At 45.3% G+C, this 26144-nt stretch overlaps 1 protein-coding gene across 2 annotated transcripts in view; it reads right to left on the bottom strand.

Annotated features, from left to right (window-relative positions):
• Positions 1-7088: 7088 nt before the first annotated feature.
• The window catches only part of SLC24A3 (solute carrier family 24 member 3), a 480576-nt gene continuing 461520 nt past the window's right edge, over positions 7089-26144 (bottom strand). Inside the window, exons 16-17 of one of the 2 annotated variants that reach the window (XM_049651201.1) lie at positions 13485-13550; positions 7089-9013 (exon numbers count right to left, since the gene is read on the bottom strand). In XM_049651201.1, the coding sequence (XP_049507158.1) occupies positions 8864-9013; positions 13485-13550 (216 nt within the window). In that variant the 3' untranslated portion in view covers positions 7089-8863. The remainder of the gene's footprint in view (positions 9014-13484; positions 13551-26144) is intronic. The other variant, XM_049651202.1, reaches the window with a different exon arrangement.

The raw sequence follows: 26144 nt of genomic DNA, 5'->3' as shown, positions 1-26144 counted from the left end.
TTGAATTAATAGAACTTTTGAGCTGGCGGGGACCTCACTGACCATGCAATCATGCAATCACAGTCATTTGGGAGAAATTCAGATGTCCATGTGACGGGCCAGGCCAGGACTTCTGCCCTTGGGTCTAGACCTTGCTGGCTCCTCTGAATTATGGCTTTCACAGGAAGAAGGATACTATTATGGCCACCATGTCATTATCTAGAGTTTGAGAGTTGGGTTAGAAATGTTCCCTGTTTTTAGACATGGGGATACAATGCACAGCATATGGAATGTAGTTAATAATATGTAACAACTTTTTACGATGACAGATGATAGCTATATTTATTGTGGTGATCATTTTGTAATGTATATATAATATGTATGTATGTGTGTATATATACATTATATATATATATATATATAATCACTATGTTGCACGCCTGAAACTAATATAATTTGTATGTCAACTACAATTCAATTTTTATTTATTATTATTATTATTATTATTTTTTAATGTTTACTTATTTTTGAGACAGAGAGAGACAGAGCATGAACGGGGGAGGGTCAGAGAGAGGGAGACACAGATTCTGAAGCAGGCTTCAGGCTCCAAGTTGTCAGCACAGAGTCCAACGCGGGGCTCGAACTCACAGACTATGAGATCATGATCCGAGCCGAAGTCGGATGCTTAACCGACTGAGCCACCCAGGTGCCCCTACAATTCAATTTTTAAAAAAGGAAATGTTCCCAGTTTTTATTCCATGTATCACAGAGTTTGTGGTTATGCAGGCAAACATAACCTGTGGTTATGCTTTGACCTCCCCTCCCTGTTCTGGGGTCTTCTGCTGGTGTACATCACATCATTGCTCAGTTAGCAATGAGAACCTCTGAGAAGCCCATGTCTGGCTGCCTTCAAGCCAGCAGAAGGGAGAAGTGGGGCCAGACTGTGACGTGAAGAAATGCTAGATGGGAAGAGTCAGGACCATTGACAGTTGGGAAGGCCAGGATAAGAAAGAGGAACCAGGAAGTATTTGAGATGGGTCCTGATTATTTTCCAGACCACTGAGTCACAACTGGGAACTCTCAGAAGTAATGGTGATAGATGACATTGATTTCCCTGATGAGGTACAGGGGAAAGCGTACCACTCACCCTAAAAGGCTATCTTGTTCCAGGATTCATAAAAAGTGTGAAAATTTCAATGTAGCCAGTCAACCCATGTTAAAGTACTAAAGGAACATAATTTCTTTCTGAAACAAACACTAAAATAGAGTTTGAAATTTGGAATTATATTAGATTCCTTTTGGGAATAATGTAAACAATTCTGTCACCATGTCCATCCAAAGCACATTAAAAACCAGTGCCTCCGATGGATTGTTTTGTTTCATTTATAACAGAACTTTGCCTCATTTATAACAGATGAGTGAATTTCTTGGCATGGATCTCTTTTATAGATTCAAACTTCTTGTTTTTCCTCCTAAGACATGTTGTTAATATTTAGGTGGCACATTAAATTCTGCCTAGACGTGTAAAGAGCCGCCTCCATTACTGAGGGGTCTTTGCATTCAGGAAATGGGAAACCTCACATTCAGCTGTAATATGACACAGGCTCTCGCATTAGCCATGCTACCCTCAGGAGCATGCTTCATGATTGGTGATGTCCCTCTAGGAAGAGAGCCTGACTGTGGCTTCGTAGTGCACAGATTTAGGGAGTGAAATAGAACATCTCCTTGCTTTTGGGCAGACTGCCCCCCAAGCTGGTATAGGCTAGGCATAAAATGTTTTCTTTCTGGAAAGGAAGACTGCCCTTCTCCTTCCTTCCCCTCCTGATTATGCATACCAATATCTAAACCCACTTCCTGACTCTGAGCAAAACTTTCAGGATAGAAAAATGTGGCTTTCACCATGCCATTTTAGAGTGCAGTGTGTCCCCTGAGGTTCTTGTAGATAAGCCAAAAGCCCATGTCTGAATTAAGGTCTAGCCATAGGCACACACTAAACCTGCACCTGTCCCTCATCTGGGAGTCACAGTCATTTCCCATGTGGATGCTGACTGGGGTCACAGCCTGTGCATGCAGGTTTCTGTGCCCCAGGCAGGAGGTGTGTGGCTGGGGATGTTCTCTGGCTTCTTAGGAAAGAGTGTGAAGTGGGGGTGTGGGATTGTTTGCAGGACTGGGGGCCTTGAAGGCCAACTCTTGTGTAAACTTTTTTTTTTTTTTCTGCACCATGACATCTTTGTCGGATAGATTTGCATCAAAATAACCTTTTTAGATAAGAAAGTTAGCTGTACCTGGTTGTAATGTGTGAATTGGAATTCATGTAAAGGAAATTTCTCTTGTACTTACCATTAGTTTCTCTTGTTAAAGTATATAATGAAACCTTTTTCACCTTGAACGAATTGGTCATTGCCTGCGTCCATTTCTACTGAGCTAATAACTCCACCCAGAATCTTGGCTTTCCCTCATCTCATCTTAAATCATTAACTTTGATCTGGTTTGGTTTTATATTAAAAAAATTTTTTTAATGTTTACTCATTTTGAGAGAGAGAACGAGAGAGTGAGTGAGCACAAGTCGGGGAGGGGCAGAAAGAGAGGGAGAGAGAGAATCCCAAGCAGGCTCTGTGCTGTCAGTACAGAGCCCAACACGGGTCTTGATCTCACAAACTGTGAGATGATGACCTGAACCAAAATCAAGAGTCAGACACAAGCAACTGAGCCACCCAGGTGCCCCTGATCTGTTATCTTATAAAATTTTTTAATGTTTATTTATTTTTGAGAGAGAGACAGAGTGGGGGGGAGGGGGCAGAGAGAGAGGGAGACACAGAATCCAAAGCAGGCTCCAGGCTCCGAGCTGTCAGCACAGAGTCCAACTGACCCACAGATGAGATCATGACCTGAGTCGAAGTAGGATGCTTAACTGACTGAGCCACCTAGGTGCCCCAGGTTTGGTTTTAACAGTTGTTTTTGGCTGGGAACAAACATAGTATAGGATGACAGAGAATGTAGATTATGAAGAGTTGACCAAACTTCTTTTTCTACTTTCAGCCATGTGTAGATCTCAGTGGAAATAGAAAGAAAAACGAATTTTGAAAGAATGAAAGAAATAGTACATCTGTGTGTGTGTGTGTGTGTGTGTGCACATGCGTGTGTTTTCCATAAGCTATATACCAGTGATATCAGTAGAGGCTGGTATAGGCTTTCTGGACAAAGGACATTATTTACACCAGTGACTCTCAATGTGGCACTCAGACCTAGCAGCGGTAGCATCTGGGGGTTGGTGAGAAATGCAAATTCTTTGACCTCCTGAACCAGAAATGTGTATTTTAATAAGTCTCCAGGTAATTCTAATGTATGCTTACATTTGGGAGACCTGGATTTTAGACAATGAGTAAATGCAGGTAAATGCATTTTCTCACACATGAAGTTGAATAGAGTAACATTTAAGCAACTGGAGGGAACAATTCAATGTGAGAAGACAATAAATTTTTACCTATTCTGGAGCTGGTTTTTCGGAAACCTGGAAAAGTTGACAAAATAAATCCCCCTGAAACTGAAGCAGCGGGCATTTTGGTTCCAATCCATTGGTGGTTAGAGAATTGATGATGGACGGAGCATCTGAATGTATCATCCTGCATCAAGCATGGAAGGGACATGAAACATCTGATTTATGCAGCAAAAAGAAAGATACAAAACTGAGTAGAGTACATTTTTTTCTGCAAAAATTTAAAAGTATTGGTTTTCTGCTGAAAGCATATTTGTGCACAGGTGCATCTCTTTTTAGCAATGACCTGTGGGCATGGCTCCGAATTCTTCCAAACAACTGCCAGGATCCTGAAATTTCTTGTCACACTTCATTCTAAATTTTGTATGCAGTTTTCTGGAAGCAGTTACTGTATTAATTGCCTCAACACACCAGAAGATGTGATATCACCAAATTCAGTGTTTGATAAGTAGGGTAAGTTTGAAGTTACATAAAGACGAAATGTGATGTATGTATATATGCATACATTTATGTAAGTTAATTGTAGCAGAAAAACCCTTACATGGCATATATACTAACACTGTCTTACTTTTTTATCTTTTTACTTTAAAGAGAGACCATGCAAGCAGCAGAGAGAGGCAGAGGAAGAGAGAGAGAGAGAATCTGAAGCAGGCTCCAGATCAGCAGCACCCGACATGGGGCTCACCCGATGTGGGGCTTGATCCCACAATCCTGCTCCATCATTGTCTTAAATCTTCCCTTCCCTCCTACCTGTTGCAAAAACAAAAACCAAAACCAAAATGAGTAGTAATAACAACTATTCACTACATTAAAAATCTCAGGCCGCCTGGTCAGTTAAGTGCCCAACTCTTGGTTTCAGCTCAGGTCATGATCTCTCGGTTCATGGGTTTAAGCCCCACGTAGGGCTCTACACTGGTAGGGCAGAGCCTGCTAGTGTTCTCTCTTCCTCTCTCTGGCCCTCTCCCACTTGCACTGTCTCTGTCTCTCTCAAAATAAACAAATAAACTTAAAAAAATAAAATCTCTACAATTTGATAAGAGTGTTTGCTAAATTGAAGTTCAGTAAAAAATTAACAGGACTACTAGCCACACTTTATTAAGGAAATACATGTTCTGAGTGCAGCAGGGAGTCATCTGAGAGATTTTGGTGTTTTACTACTCTGCCCTGTGTTTCAAAACTAAGCAGAAAGCTCAGTGTGAAACTACTTCCGGGGGATCACATAATTTATCTTATGCATGGTGCTAATCCTCTGCTTGTCCATTGCTTCACTGCCTTTTTCAGCATCTCTTAGCGCCCCACATCTCTGGAGGATGATGCAATGGACACATGGTTTTTTATTTATCAGAGAAATGTTGGCTGAACCCACCCCATTCCTCCTTAAGTTGTATCATAACAGACAGCTGGATATTTGGAAATTTTTCAAAGATCCACTGGATTGTTTTCACACAGAGTTTTGGTGTCAGATAGATGGTGTGTGTGTGTGTGTGTGTGTGTGTTGAGAAGACATTGCAGAAAATATACAAGTAAACGAGACTCATAAATTAGTATGAGCCTACACAAAATTCAACATGAAAATGTTCCATCTACTTCAAAATACTGATTGAAACGGGTCATAATAATTGGATAATTAGCCTGGACAGTTATACTATTTTGAAAAGGTGAAGATAAATAACTCTTAGAGCATAGCCACCACCAATTTTCCACTTCTAATTTCTCCCAACAACCTGAATACTTCCATGACCAGTTAGGTAAAGCTCTAAGACTACATTTTATTACATTTCTTGCAAGTTGGATGTTATTCCTACTTTATGTACCACAATTGAAAACCGTCTGGACCTTATGATTTTACCACCCCTCCCATCTCCTTCCCCCCATTTTTAAACATTCAAGGTTTTCTTTGAAGCCTGTGTACCTAAAGTGAATTCAGATATGCTGCCTGAGATCTAGAGTCTCCAATCTCCAGCATTTCAAATTTATGACTGTAATCTATAAGCGTCTTCAGCAACAGACTTAGGAAAACATAATCCACGGACTTCACCCACCTATCCTCCAGCCAGATCTTTTTGGAGGTAGATAACAGACAGACAGACATATGCCTAAAAAAGTGCACTACCCCTAAAAACATAGGGCTGGTACTTTGCTTCAGAAGGGGGAAGAAACCATCTGGAAACTCTCAGTGCATCCAATGCCACATAAAGGGTATGTGTGCTGGCAGTGCCCCCAGCAGGCCAGGGCATGGTTGGGAATATGCTTTCCAGAAAAAAAGAGGATGTTCTGGCAGTTCCTCCCTGTGGGATCAACTACGATGTGCTGAGGAAGAAGTATAAACCAGTATCCGCCTTCCCTTGTCCTCTTGTACACAACAACACAGCCTGGGGAGTTAACTGAAATGAGCACACTCCAGAAAACTGCTGAGAGGGTTCTCTGGTGTTACTGTCAGGTATGAGATATTGAATAAAAGTTCTTCCCTCAAACCCACCCTAACCCCTCCCAAACAAATTCCAGAACAGTGGAAGCAGTGAAAATAGCAATATGGACAATTTTGCATCATTGGAGAAGCCAGCTCATTTAGAACCACATTCGTAGTCGACAATTCAAGAAACAATCATGCACGGCAGGAATCTGGGCAGAAATAGGCTAAATGCTCATTTCCTATAGGAAACCTTCCAGTTCCTAGGTTGGCAGTCATTACAAATGGGAACTTTACCCCATACCAGGATTTTCTCTTTGAGAAATTAAGCATGGAACTATGATTTCTAAAGATTTCATAGAAAGTATGCTTAAAAGAAAAAAAAATCAAGTTTCAGATCAAATGCTGTGCTTAAGACTAAAGTGAATTGAGACCAGTATAATAAAATATTTGAAGTGAAAGTATCTTATGCTTTGTAAGCACCAATCAGAATAATGACAATACTGTCTGTGCCCAGCGTGTATTTATTAAATGCACAAATACAGTGGTAAAGCATTTTTAGATGTCAACACTCAAAACAAAGCTAAGGACCTTTTCCCTCCAACCTGGGAATATATTTTCTTAAATAGTTAAATAAAACTTGGTGCTGTGCCTTATTGGCAATTTTTTTTCTGGTTCCTATAAATGAAGTCTGTTGCTTCAGGTGGACACCTGGCTTGTTCACTAACCTTGGTCTACTTTTAGATCTGGATAATTATTTCTTGGGAGTCATGCAGGGTAAGAATGTGGTGTATTACAATGATGTGTTACCCTCTCTTTTAAGGAGTTGGCTTTGGGGAAGTCTGAGTTTTCCGGATCGAAAACTAATACAATCAGACAAGATGGAGAACTTGAACTGCTGAACAACTGTCGGCCATGCTGGAATCTGTTCCTCCCACTTTAGCTGCAAGAAAGAATTCCTAACAGAGCGCTGCACGTATGCTATAGGATGACAGATCCTAAGCCCCTTCAAGATTTAGAGAAGACCCATGATTTGCCACTTCATACCAGAAACCCGCCATTTTGCCAGCTTTCCAGGTTGAGTCCACCCAGAAAGAGCAGAAGCACCAATACCTGGCGGCTTCCTTCCAGGCATACTGGTCAGCATAGTTAAAACAGACAACACTCCAGGGGAGGAAGTAACGTGCGTGCCACTCAAGGAAGGATATAGAACAGAGAAGTTTATTTTACACTATCCGTCCAAGAAAACAATCTCCATAAACCAGTGCAAAATGTGCAACAGAATCAATATGTGTGTCTTAGCTCTGAGAGCCCAAATTGGTGATTTCCTCTCCCGTTCCTTCTTCGGGCAGGTGCCTCGTCGGCTGGCTAACGCTGGCCTTGGTTTGCACCATTGACAGAAACATTCAACCAATTTGTAGCAGGTTATTTTTACAATTCATACCAGAATGTGTACAAGGGACGGGGGGCGGGGGGGGAAAACCATACTGAATGAATGATAAGTGATCAGTGCTTAAAGTAAATACAGGGGGCGGCACGGGCAAGAATCCACAGTTTCAATAAATACAAGTGTAACAAGCATGGGTGGGTCTCAACTCGGTGGAATTAGTCTGCATAATAATTCAGCATCATACAAAATCTAGCAGGGCTGTTGAGCAGTGATTGGCAGCAACGTTCACAATAACTTATGCCCTTGAGCGAGTCTGCATTGAACACATTCTGTGGTTCCCAAGGTGTCAGTTCTCTGTTTCCTCCTTCCCTCGCCATCCCTCCAGGATGGGAGGGGTGGAGCTGGGGCAGCTTGGTGGAGGCGTCCCACGAGGAAGGACGCTGGCCCAAAAGCCAGCTGTCAGGGTCCAGTGTACTCAATACCGAGTGGCAAATTGGGACTTTATTGACGACGTCTGTGCAAAGTGCGCTTCTCTCCGTTTTCCAAGAAACCAGTGTCTGTAGCTCCTGCACAAAAAGCAGTGGTGGCCTCTGGGTCTCTCCCTGTCACCCCGAATACCAAGTGATGAGAGCGCATCTCAGGGACTCTTGGGCTGGGAAACTTCTGGCGCTGACTTCCCGGCACCTCCAGGACGGGTGGTGTAACCGGGGCCCCTCATCAAAGGCCTCAGGCAGGCTAGAACTATTGCTTGAAAGACTAGAAGGAACCTAGTGACAAAATGATTGTCCTAATGGATATGTGGGAAGCTGTCTTCTTCCTCAAAAGCCTTGTGCCCCCTAGATGACGCCTACAGGACTTCAGGGAGGCATCCTTGCGTATGAAACGTCATGCATCTGTTCCCCGTGGCCTCGCCCAGATGTTCCTCTACTAAGCACTAAATTCATGCATGTTCCACCATGCCTGGGACTTGATCCCAGAAGACATGGCGGGGACAACCTGTGGATCATCCTCTAATCCAGAGCCCGGTGAAAGATGCGAGAGAAGTTCTCCATCTCTGGAAGAAAAGGAATAAAAAGGGGAGCCCCCCAAAGTGAAACAACCCCACCCAAACCCAGTAGTAACCTAGGTATCGCCTCAAAACATAACAAAATCCCAAACACTCCCTAGCATCAATACACCCTCTCCTCTCTATTCCTTCGACAGTCTCAGGTCATAAATTAGGTTTGTCTTCCATCCAATAACTTAAAAAAGGAGGAGGGATTGTAGTAAGTTTTGCCTGGCTTGGGCCAGTTAGCAGCCAGTTTTTCTAGAATCTCAGTCACTGTTCAAAAATGGAGCTTGAAAATTCACGCGGATGTCAGAGTCTTCACACGGAGGAGGCAGGAAGGGGTGGGTGAGAGAAACCCATGGAGGAGGGGGAGCAGGGAGGGGTGGGAACAGCCTGGGCCACCAAGGCAGGAGCAGAGGCCTGTGAACAGCACGGGAGAGCCAGATGCGCCGGCTCTGGGGGCCCGCGTGACTCGGGGTGCGGCCGGGTCTTGTATTGCACAGTAAAGAAGGACTGAGGCTCGGTGGGTGGCCAGGTGGCTCAGTGGTCCCCGCACATGGGCAAGTTCACAAAGGTGAACACGTTGAACTCTGTCATGATGGAGAAGCACAGGAACACACCGTACAGGAAAAGGCACCCACACCCGAGCTTCTTGTCCAGCTGCCACTTGTTCAGGTGAACGCCAAACACCTGCAACACACACAGCAGGGTCAGAGGTAGCCTTGGGCCTTGGGGTGGCCATAGCCGGGGGTAGGGCTGCCAACGGCTGATCTCATGGAGCACGGATGGTCTCTGAGCACCCCCAAACCCATCGTTCATGTGGGAAGTCAGAACTTGGAGATAACTTTACAAAGTCATAATGATGGGACCAATCAACACGGGCATGGCGGCCGTCACTCCTCCGCACTATTCTGTGCTGGTGCCACCTGTTCTGCCTCTTCACCCTCTTGCCCCAGGCAGCCCCTGGCCCCTGCAGACACAGCCCTGGCAGTGGAGGCCACACCTCTTCCATTCCTGCACCTAGAGGCAAGGAGGCTGTACCCCTTGCTCTTCGCTGCTCCTTCTGCACTCTTTATTTTTTTCTCCTCTCAAAAAACCTAAGCTTGGAATCTAAAGTCTTCCAGCAGTCATACTCCATCCCACTCACTTGCAGTCAACACTGCAAAACCAGTCTCTTTCGTCCTTCCCCAGAGCCCGGAGTCCTACCCACTGCCACTCATGTCTATAGCACCTTGTCGTCCTGCCCAGCAATTTCACCATCAACCGAGAGGATCTTCCCAATACCCATCCTCCACCCAGTCTCCTGCAGCCATGCCCCGCACCTGCACTGCACCCACTAGCCGCAGGTGGCCCCCCAAATTTAAATGTATATCAAATAACATTAAAAACTCCATTCCTGGAGCACCTTAGTGGGTCAGTTGGTTGAGCATCCGACTCTTGATTTCAGCTCAGGTCATGATCTCACCGTTGTGGGGTAGAGCCCAGGGCTGGGCTTGGTGCTGAGCCCACGTGAAGGCTGCATGGGGTTCTCCCTCTCCCTCTGCCCCTCTCCAGTTCATGCGCTCTCTCCCGCCTTCTCTCAAAATAAATAGACTTAAAAACTCAGTTCCTCAGTTGTACTAGCCACATTTCATGTGCTTGACATCCACATGTGGCCAGTGGCTGCTGTCCAGTGCAGGTACAGGCCAGCGGACAAGTTCTGCTGGACAGCTCTGCAGCTGAGACCTGGTGATTAGCAAGGACAGAAAGGACTCCGTGCCAAACACGTCACTCTCTGACAGCCACCTCCTCGTTCCTGCTTACTCCATCTGGTCCCTGTACTCCTACAACTCTGCAGACTCCCAGGACCCAGAATTCATTGCCACCCCCACCATTTCACTGCCCATCACCCCTCTCCCACCTTACCCTGCTTAAATTCCACCAACAATTGTTAGAACCACCCCTGAGCACTCCTCACTGTTTACTTGTATCTCTCTAGCACTTTTGTCCTTGTATGGCTAAAACCACTGCCTTTTGGCTCAAACCCTGCTTCCAGCTATTCCATATTGCTTCCACGCAGCTGACCCAGGCTGGAGGAAAACGCCTGGCCATGCCGAAGGGTCTCACTTTTTACGTTTTTTTTGTTGTTGCTGTTGTTTTGCTTTTTAAATTTATTTTCAGAGAGAGGGAGGGAGGGGCAGGGAGAGAAGGGAGAGAGAGAATCCCAAGCAGGCTCCATGCTGTCACCACAAGAGCCTAATGCAGGGCTGGAACTCACAATCTGTGAGATCATGACCTGAGCCGAAACCAAGAGCCGGATGCTCAAGGGACTGAGCCATTCAGGTACACCCGAGGTTTCTCACTTTTGTTTGTTTTTAATTTTTTTGATGTTTTTATTTATTTTTGAGACAGAGAGAAAGCACGGGCTGGGGAGGGACACAGAGAGAGGGAGACAGGAACCGAAGCAGGCTCTGCGCTGACAGCAGAGATCCTGATGTGGAGTTTCAATGCACAAGCCGTGAGATAATGACCTGAGCAGAAGTCGACGCCTAATTAACTGAGCCACGCAGGTGCCCCCCTGAAGGTTCTGACTTTTAATTCAAGCCCACAAACCTTGAGTGAGCCATTTATGGCAATCATTCCACATTTCCCTAAGTGCACTGTCTCTCCCTTTCCTGGATGGCTGTTTCTGACCTCTCCCCTCTTCTGAGACCCCCAATACCTTCCTTTTCCACCCTCACTCTCAGTGTATGATGATGTTCCCGTCCACAGAACTCCCACCACCAGATCCATTTGCTCACCTTCTCTCCTGCCAGTGAGGACCCGTCGCCCACGACCCTGTCCATGGCCCACTCCCCCACATGTGCACACCATCCCACCTCCCCTTACTGCTCAAGAACATGGTCCCAGAAACTGCCCCTCTTTTATTTCCATCTCCCCATCACTCCCCGGGTTACTCCAACTGGAGTACAAGAATGCTGCTAGCTCCCTCATATTAAAAAACAACTACAGTTTTTCTGGATTCCCATTTCTCTCCTTTATTCACAGCAAGATGACTTCAAAGAGTTGTAAACATCATTGCATCCAATTTCTCTCCTTCCTTCCTGTTACCTTGTTCTACTCAACCTTCGGCCTTATTGCCCCATGCAGCCACCCTCATCAAGAGGACTGATAACTTTGTATTTCTTTTTTCTTTTAATTTTTAAAAAATCTTTATTTATTTTTGTGAGAGTGAGAGAGAGACAGAGTGAGAGCAGGGGAGGAACAGAGAGAGAGGGAGACACAGAATCCGAAGCAGGCTCCAGGCTCCGAGATGTCAGCACAGAGCCCGACGTGGGGCTTGAACCCACGAACTGTGAGATCATGATCTGAGCCGAAGTTGGACGCTTAACCGACTGAGCCACCCAGGCGTCCCCTGATAACTTTATATTTCTAAACCAAATGGCCAACACTCAGGACTCCTTTCCCATAATAGAGCCAATCACTCCCTCCACCCCGAAACACCTTCTCCCCTTAGCTTCCAGATGCCATACTCTCCTGCTTTGCCTCCCACCTCTCTGATTGCTCATTCTCTGTTCCCTTTGGTGGTTTATTGTCATCATCCTGACCTCGAACTACCAGAGGGCACCAAGACTCAGATGCTGGGCCTCTTTTCTGTCCTCACTCACCCTCTTGCTGACTGATCCAACTGCAGGGCTTTAAATATCATTGTGCCTTCAGCTTGGACGCTTCTCCTGAACTCAGACTCATCTTTCCAATGGCTTTCTTGACCTTTCCCCTTGGGTGTCAAATAGGCAAGATAGCTCAAGAGGTTTGAAACTACTCTTCCCCTGCCCCCCCCACAAACCTACTTCTCTCCAGCATTCCAGCAGCCCCATTTCAACATCCCAGGTGGTGGCCAGCCCCATCTCCTCCAGGTGTACCCATGTAGCTGTAAGCATGCGCTCTGGTGTCAGATGGCTTGCCCCTTCATTCATTTAGTGTCAACTACCCTAGAGGTCTCAGATGTTCATCTGTATAATGGGGCTAATATAGTGGCTACGTGAAGGGGGTGTGATGAGCTCCAAAGGGGAAAATGTATGCAAAGCACTGAACACAATGTGTGGCTATGACAGGTCTCATAACCCTAAGTCATACCAGACTCAAAGAAACTCCTACGCTATGGAAGAAAAATTGCATAGATTTCCACTTTTGCGTAAGACAGTGTTTGCTTTAGTAAATCTTTGAAATTTGACTCACAGTCTGATCCCATAAATAACCTCGCCAGCTTCCTGCCTGCTCTTCTAAATTCCCATTATCACCTATATGGACATTCACATGCCAGTATAATTCAATGATGATTTCCTTGAAGATTTCAGGAAAAACCACATTGCATCTCAATGTTTTTTTATATTTAAAAAAAAATACTTATATTTGTGAGAGAGAAAGAGCAAATGGGAGAAGGGCAGAGAGAGAGAGAGAGAGAGACAGAGTCTGAAGCAGGCTCCAGGCTCTGAGCTGTCAGCACAGAGCCTGATGCAGGGCTTGGACTCATGAACCATGAGATCATGACCTGAGTTGAAGTCAGATGCTCAACTGACTGAGCCACCCAGGTGCCCCTCAATGTTCACTAATGTGAAAATTTAACCACATACTTGTATATGAATGGATACTTCATGTGTTGGTATGAATCTGTTTCTACCAAACATGGCAGCTGAGTTGGAATATTGTACTATACAAATAGATATGATAGCCAAGACAGTGGAATGGCATGAAAGTATACTGTCAATGAAATAATGTATTCTTAGTCTCTGAGAATTGGTCAAATCCATGGATTTATAAAGGTGCTTATTAATTTGGAACAATTGATTGGAATATACTATTTTCTTCACTAATCCTGCAGAAAAAGTGGATCTCCCCTTTGCTTTTGATAACGTGGCTTGTGCTTGACATAAGGCAGGGCCTTGCTTCTCAGAGGTGGGCTGGCTCCGTTCAGAAAGAGGGAATGTTTTCTAGTGAGTTGCTAGGATCCACTTATAGAAGAGACAGCCACGAAGGAGATGGGACATCTGGAGGCTGACTGTCCCCATCCACCAGAAGGCCAAGCCCATCTGGTGTCCAAACAAACTCTGTGGCCAAAGAACCCAAGGGTGGGGGTGGGGAGAACACAGGAACTCGAGAGGGGAATAAGCTGAAGCCCTACCGTAACAAAGACGGAGGCCAGGAGTAAGCCCACGGAGTAGATCAGTCCTCTGCTGTTTAGCCGAATCTGTAAGAAAGGATGTGCAGTTAGGCTTCCAAAAAGGCATCTGCTCTGTGCGGGAGCTCAAGCAATTCTGAGTAGCAGTCAGTGCAAATCTCTCCTCTAGGATGGCAAAGGGCAGTTTGGACAGCCTTGCACTGTGATTGGTAGTGGGAATATCTACTTCCCTAGGACAGCTAGGGGGTGCCCTTGTGTAGTCCACTCTTAGTCCAACCCCGTCCTTCCCTCCAGGGGCAGTGCCTACTGGGCTGCAGCATGGCACTCCAATTCTCTGACGTGTGGCCTGATTCTTATTGCTCACAATACTTCCCTGTGGACCTGACCTCCAGGGAGCATTTGTTTTCCTGGCATATAGCTTTTAGGTTTACCTTTTGAGTAAATTTCCTAACATGGGTGATGGAAGCAAAATTTTGAAAAATATTACTGAAATTTTCTCTCTCTCTCTCTCTCCCTCTCTCTCCTCTCTCTCTCTCTCTCTCTCGAGAGAGGGGAGAGAGAGCAGGGCAAAAGGGACTGGGAGAGAGAGAGAGAGCGAGAGAATCTTAAGCAGGCTCCATGCTCAGTTCAGAACCCCACACGGGGCTCAATCCCAAGAGCCTGAGATCATGACCTGAGCCAAAATCAAGAGTTGGATGCTCAACCAACTGAGCCACCAGGCACCCCATAAAAACTTTTTTCTCTCTTTTGCATTAGTTTGTGACCTCTTCCCAAACTTGACAGGAAGAAGTGGATAAGGGTTGTTACTGTGAGCAAGCAAAGAAGAAAGAGTTAACATTCCATTTGTGATATTCATAAAAGGATTTTTGTTTTGTTTGTTTTTCAGAGTAAGACAGTGGGGTTAGCAGCCAAACACTGAAAAGAGAGAAACAATTTTTGGAATTCTTATAAAATATCTCTGTCCAGTAGAACTTTCTGCAATGATGAAAATGTCCTGTATCTGTGCTGTCCCATATGGCAGCCATTAGGAACATGTGGGCTATTGAGCCCTTGAAAGGTGGCTCATCCAACTGAACAAAAACTTTAACCTTCATCTTCAACCAATTCACATTTACATTCAAAGAGCCATATATGATCAGTGGCTGTAGTAGTGGGCAGAGCAGGTAGGGAATATTTAGAGGCCGACCCAGCCAACAAAGATCATAGAATTTTTTCCATAGTGCACAGAAGATGTCCCTTCTGCCCTGACCTCGGTCAAAGGGTCACGAGGTTGGCTACCCTGAGATAGGAGGTATGCCTTAGAGCAGCTGTACTCAAAGCATTGTCCCTGGATAGGCTCGAGCAGCATCACGTGGGAGCTTATTAGAAATGCAGGATCTCAGACCTCACCCAGTCCTCCTGAATCAGAAACTTTGGGGATGGGCCCATCGAGCTGTATTTTAATAAACCTCCAGGTGGTTCTGATGCATGAGAAAGTTTAAGAACCACTGACTTAGAGCAAGTACAGAGGTTAAACCCACTTCTGATCTCCATGGGTTCTGGGGCTTTGACTTTGACATCCCTTTTACACCAGTTCTCTTATAAAGTCTTATCTGCATGGAGGCTTGGGGACCATAGAGCCCCACCAATGTACACTGTCTTGCCAGGAGTCAAAGGCTCACCTGTGTTTACAGAAAGGAAAAGCAAGGCAGGCTGATCAGTTCATTAGAGAACAGAGAGTGATTATTGTCAGTAGAAGTGGTCAGGGGACCTTCTGACAAGGTTCAAGGCATCTCTTGGTGCCCCTTTACCAGTTTATCCCTGCAGTGTAGGTATGGAAACACATGGGTATCTCTGTAGGAGGATGTGTTTGGTTTACCTTTTGGTGACAGGAAACTGCTTGCCCCAAACAGACCCTTTGTGTGGGGACCCAGGAACATAACACATCTCCTTATGCAAGGTTCTGTCCCAGAGGGAATGCGCTGGACTTTCTCCCCTGCCTGCACAATCCATGTGAGCCAACCATCTGCCAAACCCCAGCTGGAAATTATTCCCAGCCAACAAATGCCTTCCTAAGAGTAAAGGACTCAAAGCATATCTCTGTGACACTAAAGCAGTGGGTTGACCTGGTTAAATCAGTGTAAAAAAAAATAATGAGGGATTGGATCCATCCCAGTCCAGCTGGTAGTTCACCTTCCTGCAGACCCTCCACCTGGCTATAGATCGATCTTCCTCCTTTGATCAGCTGTGTAGGTATAACGAGGCCAATGTCCAGGAGTACATCACAAATGCCTCGTACTGAAAAAGATTCTCTGCCCCAAAGTATTCTGTCCATACTGAACCTATGATAATGCCACATGTACCCTGGCCAGAGTTTAAGGGGAAAGGCAGGGTTCCTCAGAGCAAGATGGCAGCCCCTGTTCAGAGTGAGTAAGAGCCTGCTGGGGCTGTACTCATCACAGTCCTTGGGCTGACCCTGAAACTGTGAACACTCAGAAAACCTTTTGAGCTCTTAATTTTCAACATTACATGGATTCTTCTAAGAATGTGGTCAATGCATTTTAAGCCCAGCTCACCCTTTGAGTTCCAGGGTTGAATTCAGCAAGAGTTGAATAAAGTCAGCAGCAAGAGTTGAGTAAAGTGATTTCCTGCCCATAGGAAACCAAGAGCCAGTGAAAGCCAAGCTCCAAGCAGGAAAATTCTCTTTGGCCAAGGCTTTTGCCTTTTCCAAATGAATAATATTCAACTAGAGCATTGGAACTTCACTCTTCCTCATTGACATAAAGTCTCAAGGAGTGGTGCTTCTAAAATTCTAAATCTGGCTCCAAAGACTAAAGACAACCAACTTTGGTGGGGTTTCTGAGTAGTTTCTTTCACATTTTCACCTTTTTCTCTGCCACATGCACCCACAGGGGTTATTTTTGCTATTTCACTAGTTAGAGACCTGTGCTCTCAAAGACTGTATTGATTCCTTGCTATCTGAACCCCCACTTCCACATGGACATGACTGTCAGGGATTAGGGTTCCTTCAGTTGCCTCTGGGTCCAACTTGAACACTTCCCAATTACTGGAGACTATGGATGGTTTGGGGCAGGAGTTAGCCAACTACGGGCCATGGGCCGAATCTGGCCCATCGCCTGATTTTGTAGATGAAGTGTTACTGGAGCCCAGCTCGTTCCTTAGCATACCATCTGTGTGTCTGCCTTCATGTAGAAGTGGAAGAGCTGATAAGTTCGATAGAGACCATATGGCCCACAAGGCTTAAAATATTTCTCTACTGGCCCTTTCCGGAAAGTTTGCTAACCCTTGGTTTAGGGCATGGGCTCCAGACCCAGTTCACCAAACCTCTTCTGAATCCCTACTTGGTTACCCTCTTGATATATAATCATGGAAAAGTGACTTAACCTCCCCAAGCCTCAGTTTCCTGAGAAGTAAAATGGGGATAATACAATTCCCACCTAATGAGGTGGTTGTGAGAATTAATGGAATTAATCTATGTTAAAGCTTGAACAGGACCCAGTGTATAATGGGTTCTCAGTGCATCTGGGCCATTATCCTCCACTCACTCATGAGCTGCCTAATCCCTTCCCTGGCATCCCTGGCTGCTGCTTTTATAAGCTCACCACCCAGCAGCCCCCTGATCAAAGCTTCAGTAGACGTCAAACACCATGAGGGCAGGAACCATGTCTGACCTTTTCCTCTGCCTGGCACAGGGCTAAGCACAGACCACATGCTTCAATATGTAACCAATGGATGGACAATGAATCCATTTCATTGCAAAAGTGAAATGGAGCAGAGTAGACTGGTCAGAGAGAGGCTGAGAGCAGAGAGACCCTGGATGCCACTTCCAGATGGGATTCCAGAAGCAATGCATCCTGCCCAACATTCCCTGTCGCCCTTCTCCACTTCATTTTTTATGAATGTATATAGCTTATTTTGTCTACCTAACATTTTATTATGAAAGTTTTCAAGCAGTCAGAAAAATTGCAAGAGTTATACCATTTTCATAGTGTTTGATAATAGTTCACAGGTGTTTTGTTTCTGGATGCAATTTCTGTATGGTGAAATTTACAAATCCTAATTGCACTGCTCAGTGTGTTTTGAGAAACACCTACAAACTGCGTAACCTAAACTGTAGTCATGATATAGAGCACTTCCATCCTTCCCAGAAAGTTCTCTTGTTCCCTCATCAGTCTCACTTAGATCAATCACTGTGTCTAAGCTTGGCCTGTCTGAGAAATTTCATATAAATGGAACCCGATAATGTGCATTCTTTTACACCAGGATTCTTTTACTCAGCATAATTTTTTTTAAGATTCCTTGGTATTTTTCATTGCATTACTAGCTCACTTCTCTTTATAACAGCATAAATATAACACAGTTTATCTAATTATTCTCCTGCTTATAGGTATCTGGGTTGCTTCCAGTTTGGGGCTATTAGGGTGCATTGTTTTCGTAGGTCACAAACAACCTGAAAAGAGATCTACAGTGGTCCCTCCCACCCAGAGGAGAAGAAGGAATGAAGATCATGAAGACCTCCAGGGGCTCTGCTGGGACCCCAAACACACACACACACACACACACACACACACACACACACACCACCAGCATTCTCTCTCTGTAGTTGGGCACTGGGAGCCTCTCCAAATGGGGGAGATTCACCTTCCCCACCTTGGCACACTGCTGTCTCCCTTTCCGGACCTCAGTCGGGTCAGATGGGGTGCTCACATCCTTCCCACCTCACTTCTATTCTGCCCATTGCTCCCGAAGTCCTTTCGTCTTTTCCAAGTTCACTGAGCCCTTGCTGGTCTTATCCTCCCTTGTGATGCAGATCATATCCTGACCTTGTCTGGTCTCCTTCTTACCTCCCCAACTAGTCCTGATGCTCTGAGGGTAGATGCCTGTGTCTTCAGTTTTTCCTCCTTCCACATAGCACCTAGATCTCTGCCTCTTTACACACACTGTATGTTTTTTAATTTTAAAGTTTATTTCTTTATGTATTTTGAGAGAGAACGAGAACAAGTGGGGGAGGAGCGGAGAGAGAGAGAGAATCCCCAGCAGGCTCCGTACCGATGTAGGGCTGAGCCGAAGTGGGACGCTTAACCGACTGAGCTACCCAGTCACCCCCGCACTGTACATTTAAATAAGCATCTGCTGGTGATGCTGAGCACGTGTGTATCCTTGTGTACATGTGTATGTGCACGCGTGTGCACATGCGTGGGGTGGATGTGTGCATTGGAGGCAGTGAGGTGGGGTGGCTAGGGGCAAGAGTGCATATAGAGCTGGATGAGGAGACTGACGTGGGGGTGGTTTTAAGCTGATCTTTTTAAGTAACAAAGTGATGGGGCACCAAAATGTTTTTTTTTTTTAATTGGGGCATAATTTGCATACAGTAAAGGCACAGATCTCAAGTGTACTATTGGATAAGTTTTGACAAATGCATGTACCCATGTGTGTGACATCTCAACAAGATACAAAACATTTCCATCACCCCAGTAAGTTTCCTTGAGGGCAGCAAGTTTAACTTAACCCCCTTAAAAGTAGTTTCTTGGGGTGTGCTAAGCTGGACAATAGCACGGGCCCTCCTCATCTCTGGACCACCTTTGCATAAGCCTCTGGGCTGCAGCTGTGCAGTGTTGCTCTGAATGATGGTTTCGTGCTCCCTGAGACACAGATGCAGGGCCCATTAAGAGCAAATGCAGAAAATCTCCATGGCAATGCCCACCAGAGAGCATCCTAGGCACAACTGCCCGACATTTAACACTGTTTTTATTTCTTGCCTTCAAAATACACAAATTCATTCTCTAATTCCCTCGTGGTAAATAATTGTTGCAGAGGAAACAGCAGGCTAGTTGGTTCCAAAGAAAACAGGAATTTGGCCCACAAATGTGGGCCCTCAAAATGTGCGTTTGTTTTCATACGGATGCACACACAGAGACCCAGTCAGACCTAGTTTTAAGCATGCACGCGGTTCAGAAAACAGTTCCCTAAATCCTACACGGTTTGGACAGCCAACATCCCTGGCCTCAAAGATTATAACTTCCCCATATTATAGTTTAAAATCTCTCTATGGTTTGAGGTCAGCTCCACACAACCGGCAAATTCTTTGAGGAAAAATAAGAAGCCCCTGGATTCTTGCTAATTTATTATAACCTGGAACACATGTTACATGTCACTTCGCATTTTCAGATTTGGGTAATTTGAACATTTGTGCGGGTGTAGGCTCCAAATGGAGTGTCTAGCCGTGGCTTGATGTTGTAAGCTATCACTGGGTGGGAATCTCTTTCCCTGACACAATTAAATGAGGTAAACAATGAATTAAGCCTTGAGAAAAAAGGCACTTCGATGGCTGAGTCCTGTCCTTCCCAGAGTGCTGTCATGAACACAGTTGCACAGTTGCTCTCCGGAGCAAGTAGGGTGGGTTTTGTTCTCCCTGTGTAAAGACGAGGCAGCTGGCACTCTGGGAAGTTCAGCACGTGGCCAAGGTAAGATTCTGCTCACCAACCCCAGTGTGTGTGTGGTGTGGGTTTTCCCCATGCATCCAAGCATTTCTGTGACCCCCATGGGTATCCTACAATTTAACTCAGTTCTGACACTATTCACCCAGTGACCCCATCAGACGGCCCAGGTGAAGGGCTCAGTCCTACAAGACTCTCCTTCCCCCACCCCAGACACCAGTCACAAGTCCAGGTGTCACCTGTGCTTCCGAGTGACTGGCTATAGATTGGAGATTCAAAGGACGCACTGCTTGCGTTTGATTAGTTTGTTGGAGTGGCTCACAGAGCTCAGGAACACATTTTATTGACTATGTAACCAGTGTGTCCTAAAAGGGTAGAACTCAGGAGAAGCCAGTTGGAGAAGATGAACAGGGCAAGGTCTGGGGAAAGGGACAGAGCTGTCTCTGAGCACACCACTCTGCCAACCTCCACACGTTCACTAATCCGGAAGCTCCCTGAATCCCCTCCTTCTGGGTTTTTATAGAGGCTTCACTGCATAGGCAATTGGTTAAGTCCTTGGCTATTGGCAACCGATTCAACCTCTGGCCTGTCTCCTCTCCCTGGAGGTCAGAGGTGGGACTGAAAATGTCAACCTTTTAATCACATGGTTGGTTCCTCTGACAACTAGCTCTCATCCTAATGTGGGGTTGGAAAGTCATCTCATTCACCTAACAGAAGACACCTTATAGTTCTTATCATTTGGGAAATTTCAGAAGCTTTAAGAGCTCTGTGCTAGAAACAGGGATGAAGATCAAACATCTATTTCTTACTATAAATCACAGTATCACACAAGGCCAGGGAGCTGGTGAGGGATCAAGTAAACACTGAGCACTGGAATTCTGACAGTAAATTTTAGACTCTTCTTTGTAGCCAGCAGGGCACAGAGAAAAAGTCAGAGTTCTCTTCATCCACTAAGAACTCTCAAAAGTGGCACCTTGGCCTTTCTTGCCTACCATTTCTGAAACTACCTTGAGTGAACCATAAGAACCACAAATACCAGTGTGGCAGATGCTAATGGGACTCCATCCCAGTGCCCCTTCTCACCATTTTGGTGGGACCAGCTGCCTCCCCATGACCAGTACCAGTGTCTGTGCCTGAGGGCTTTCCCCCCAAACCATGGAAATGCCAAGCTGCCCTGCATCAATGACTCTTGGGGCAGGCACATGAACATGAAGCCCCCCTGCCCCTTGATATTTCCTCCTAAATATGTTCCCTACCCCCCTGGCAGTCTTACACATCTCCATGAATGGCACCAGAAGTTACCTTCACTTTTTCTCTTCCTCAGCCCCTCCACGCATCCATGAGAAAACCTTATTAATTCTTCTGAAAACTTTTTCTCCCTTTCTATACTCACACCACCTTAGCCCCCATCACTAGCATCTTGTCACCAGCTCCTGGACTAGTTTTCCTCTTCTTTGCCTTCTTGTCATACATTTCCAAACAGTATCAAATATGATCTTAAAGCATAAAGTGAACGATGCCTTTACTCTGCTTGAATCCTCAGTGGCAGTTGAAAACAATTCAAACTTTCCACAACAGCCAATAAAATCTTCAGATGACCAGGCCCCTGTCTTCTCCCAACTCACCTCCCCATTAACAGATGTTTAGAAGCTGATGAGAAATCAACCACCAGGTCCTGCTGATTCTTATTCTGCAGTTTCTTCTGGCACCTTCCATTATTCTCTCACTTCACTGCTACAACTGAGGCAGAGTAGATCACTGGTCTCAGTTCCCTTCCCTTGTATTCTGTGTCCACCCCCTTTCCACAGCCTCATGGTGGGCAGAGGCATTTTTCTGTTTCTTAGATTTGGGGTTGGCCATGTGATATGCTTTAGCCAATGGCATATTAGTGGATTTAACACAAACACAGGTTTGAAGTGTACTTCCATTATTGAGATGACCTTTTGTGCTCTTCATCCTGCAAAGAATGTGCCTCAGGAAGTCAGTGGTCCAAAGAGGATGACAGACACAGGGAATAACCCTGTCTGAAGCTTGGAGCCAAACCTAGATCAGCCAAACACCAGTCACCTCACAGATGCATGAATGGGAAATGTATGATAATGTATGTTTGCTGCTGAGTTTGGGGATGGTTTGTTACACAGCATTACAGTAGCAATAGCTAACTGATACAAACTATCCTAATCCAGGTCACTGTATTTTCTTTCCCCTGCAAATGTATCATAACTGGTCTTATCTGGCTCCACTGCTTTCTCTATATGGTAGTCAGAATCTTCTTTCTAAAATGCACATGCAATCACACCACTCCCTCCCTCATACACTTCATTTTCTGACTGCCATGGCTCTAGCTCATTGTGTCCTTTAGTATGTGACTCCTGTATCCGGTTTCATCCCAGCCATTCATCCCTCCACTTTTCCACTTCCTGTCCCCACCCTCTACCCCCAGCCTAGGCGCTACCCTCAGGTCCTTCGGTGTGTGAACCTTTCTTGGAGCTTGGTCTTCTACAAGCTATTCCTCTTACTGGATAATCATCTCACATTCTTTACCTGCTTGGCTCCAGATAATCTCAGATTTTCAGAATAAGCATCACTTCCTTACAAGCATTGGAGGTCCTTAATCCCTGCCACATACCTTAAAAAACATCACACTTTGGGCACACATCACACTTTCTTTTGGAATTACTTGTATAACTGTCTCCTTCCAGAGGCTGCAGCTCCAGGGGCACAGGACAGTGTCTGGCTTGCTCACCAAAGCATTCCCCAATGGTGGTTACCAGCTTAGCACACAGTAAGTGTTCAGTTAATGTTTGATCAGAAAAAGAATGAGTGGGCAGAAAGTGTAGGATAAGAATGTTTCTGATCACCAGCGCAACTGGATGGCTCAGTTGGTTGAACATCTGACTCTTGGTTTCAGCTCAGGTCATGACCTTACAGTTGTGGGATTGAGCCCTGCACTGGGCTCCATGCTCTCTCTCTGTCTCTCTCTCTTAAAAGAAATAAACCTTAAAAAATGTATTAAGAAAAGGAAAGTTTCCGATCACCTCTTCTTTTTCCCTCTAAAGTTTCTGGAGTTAGGTGGACTCCTGCTTGGAAAATAAAACAGACTCTCCTCCTATTACTTTGTGGATTCACTTTGCATTTTTAAGCCCTAACTCGGAGATCTGAGTTTTGTCCTGGTTTCCTGGAGCCTGCCTGGTGACTTTCTTAATTCTGCTAGAGCATGTGGAACAGACATTCATTGCCAAAATGGGACAAGAGGTGCTCATTTTCCAAACTTTGACTTTTAGAAATATTTATTTCAGGCACTTAGGTAGCTAGCTGGCTTCCAAGCAAACCACAAGTGCTAAGAAATGTCAAAATTTGTAAAATTGCTTTTATTCCACACTATCAAATGCCTGAAACTATGCACAAAACAGCTGTCTTGATGGTAATTATCCAATAATTATGACTTGGAAACCCCAGCAACTTGAGATGGAAACATTGCTTCAGAATTGTCAGCAGGTCCATTGTGAGGGCGGGAGAGGCCATTAAAACCCACACAGGCTTCTTGGTTCTGATATGAGAGATGCAGAGAGATATCATGGGGTTACCACTATGCTAAATGAAAGGAGGCCCCTGAGTGTCCTTCCAGAAATGAAGCCTCTCTCTCAGGAAAAACTGGAAGTGGAGAAGAGGGAAGACAAAATGCTCATGGCAAATAAACCCTTAAGTTTGTGCTTTTTTCATGAGCCTGGAACTATTTTTCCAAGAGAGTTCTGTATTGTGGCGTGAGGTTATACAGAGCCCCCAAATGTGGCTGGGCATTGGGGACTGCATAGAGGGGCCTGATGAAAGCCAGGTGGGGACCCAGGGACTGAATAAATGGGGGTAATCCTCATGGAAGGATCCAGAATGTTTCCTCCAACCTTTAGTTGGGAAACCACTGTAGACATATAATGAACCATAGCCTAGGGAAGCGAGGATTTTAGCTGCCACAATCACTCTGGAACGTATAGAATAGGAATCTTGGGGTGAGGAGTGGTCTTTTTCCTCCAGGTCCTTCCTTCCTTCTTCCTTCCTACTCTTCCTTCATTCTCTTTCTTCCCTTTCTTTCTTTCTTCCTCCTTCCTTCCTTCCTTCCTTTTCTTTTCTTTTTTCTTTTCTTCTTTTTTTTTTGAGACAGAGAAAGTGCAAGCAGGGAAGGAACAGAAAGAGAGGGAGAGAGGGTCCCAAGCAGGCTCTGAGAGGTCAGTGCACAGAACCCGACATGGGTCTCAAACCCATGAAACCACGAGATCATGACCTGAGCCTAAATCAAGAGCTGGACGCTGAACTGACTGAACCACCCAGGCACCCCCCCAGGTCCTTCTTTCTTTACGTGAAGCTTGCAGAGCTCACTTTAGCCTTATAGGCAGACCCTATTCTCCCTTCTAGCAAAGATTCAAACTCAGGGATGGATCTGGTCTAAAATCCTACCCCAGCAATGTCCCTCATACCTCTGTGCCCTCAGCTGTACATGGCAGCACTGTGGCACCATTTGCTCTGGGCGATATTCTCCTCCCTGCTGCTTTGGTCTCTGGTGTTTTGCAGAGAGAAAAAAGTCTCACTGTCTTCTCTCTGCCTATTACTGGCTGTGACAATCTCTCTGAACCTTGGTAGTTTGATCTCCAGAAGAGGACTTGGGACAGCAGTGCACTTAGAATGAAACCCATTACCCCTGTAAACCTCACCCCTGCATTTCTATTGCCTGGCTTTCCTTCTATTATCAGATACAGCATGCTTCAATGCCTTGGCATTTGCAGTCCCCTCTTTCTAAAATGCTCCCCCTGCCCTTCAGATACCCAGCTCTTTTTTTATTATTCCCTCCTCGGCATGGAACCCACCTCCTGTCCAACAAATCCAAAGTGACACGTGCTGCCCATTCTATGATATCATTGTCTTCATAAGGCTTTTGCTCTCCCAAGTTAGCGCGCTCACTAATGGACTGTCTGTCTCCCCCAACCCTGGTGCATGTTCTAACGGGGAGGGTCTATTCTACCCAGTTCGTTCTGTGTTTCCAGAACTTTGCCAAGTTCTTCACACATAGCAGCTGCACAATAAGTGCTGGCTGAAGAAATAATCCTTGCCTCATTTAGCTATAGTCAGGATTAGATGAGGCCATGTGGGCACGGTGTCCCTAGAGTGCCTGGCACATAGTAGGTCAATTAATGTTAAGCTATTCTTATTGCTGTTTTCTTCCCACCCCCACCCCCCATCCCCGCTCTCTTCTCAGGTCAGGCTTTTCCTTCATTCTGTTCTGCTCACATGTCTTTCATCACCCCAGGTGGTAAAGTTTAGGATCATCTATCCATCCATCCATGCAGCCATGCAGCCATGCAGCCATGCAGCCATGCAGCCATTCATCCAACAAACACTTGTTGAGCAAATTCTAAGTACCAGGCACCACCACCAGGCATGGAGGAAACAACAAATGCACAAGACGGGTACAATCCTTGCCCTAAGGGAGAACATGTGTCTGGGGGAGACTCAGACAAAGGGAAAAAAGTAAGCTATGATGAGAACTGCTCAAAAATACAGGAATGACACCTGACCCAAGCTTGGGAGATTACAGTAAACATCTAAGCCAACACCTGAAAGATGAACTGGAGAAAGAACCAGAGAAGCCTCTTGTAATGGCCCTTTTACCCCTTCTGTGAGGTGCTCTGGTTCTAGATGGCTATGTTCTGGGACTCCTAGATTCTAGGAAAACAAAAAGACACAGGTTGGTTGGGCAAAATCCTGGGCCACTATTTTGGTCTACCATGACTAGGCAAAGATGTATTCTGTACAAGTGAAGTCTCCCAGAAAATTGAAGTCCACCTCTCTATAGGCCAGCAACTGTTTTTGATGAAAATATTTCATCACTTTTTCTTGATGACTCAGAATCACCACCATGAATATAAATTTTTTACCTGAGGTGAAATATGGCAAAGCTCTCAGGAGCTATTGATGTATATGGAGTTTCTTGCCCCTACCATTGAGAAAATAAAATTTATTCTCTATTTAAACAAGTAAAATGTCCCACTATGTGCATGATGGTAAAGGGTGCAGTGTGAATGGCAAACACAAAGTGGACATGGTCCTACACTCAGACTCTAGTAGAAGACAGATGATGTGGGTACCTAACCATCAGACAAGGTAGGAAACAGAATGGATCAACAGGGACATGGAGAAGAGATTATTACACATCTGCAGCATGAGGCTGTATCTG

Source organism: Panthera uncia, assembly GCF_023721935.1.
Source record: "Panthera uncia isolate 11264 chromosome A3 unlocalized genomic scaffold, Puncia_PCG_1.0 HiC_scaffold_11, whole genome shotgun sequence".
Lineage (NCBI taxonomy): Eukaryota > Metazoa > Chordata > Mammalia > Carnivora > Felidae > Panthera > Panthera uncia.
The sequence above is the reverse complement of the archived record's forward strand: the minus strand, read 5'-3'. Positions and strand labels throughout refer to the sequence as shown.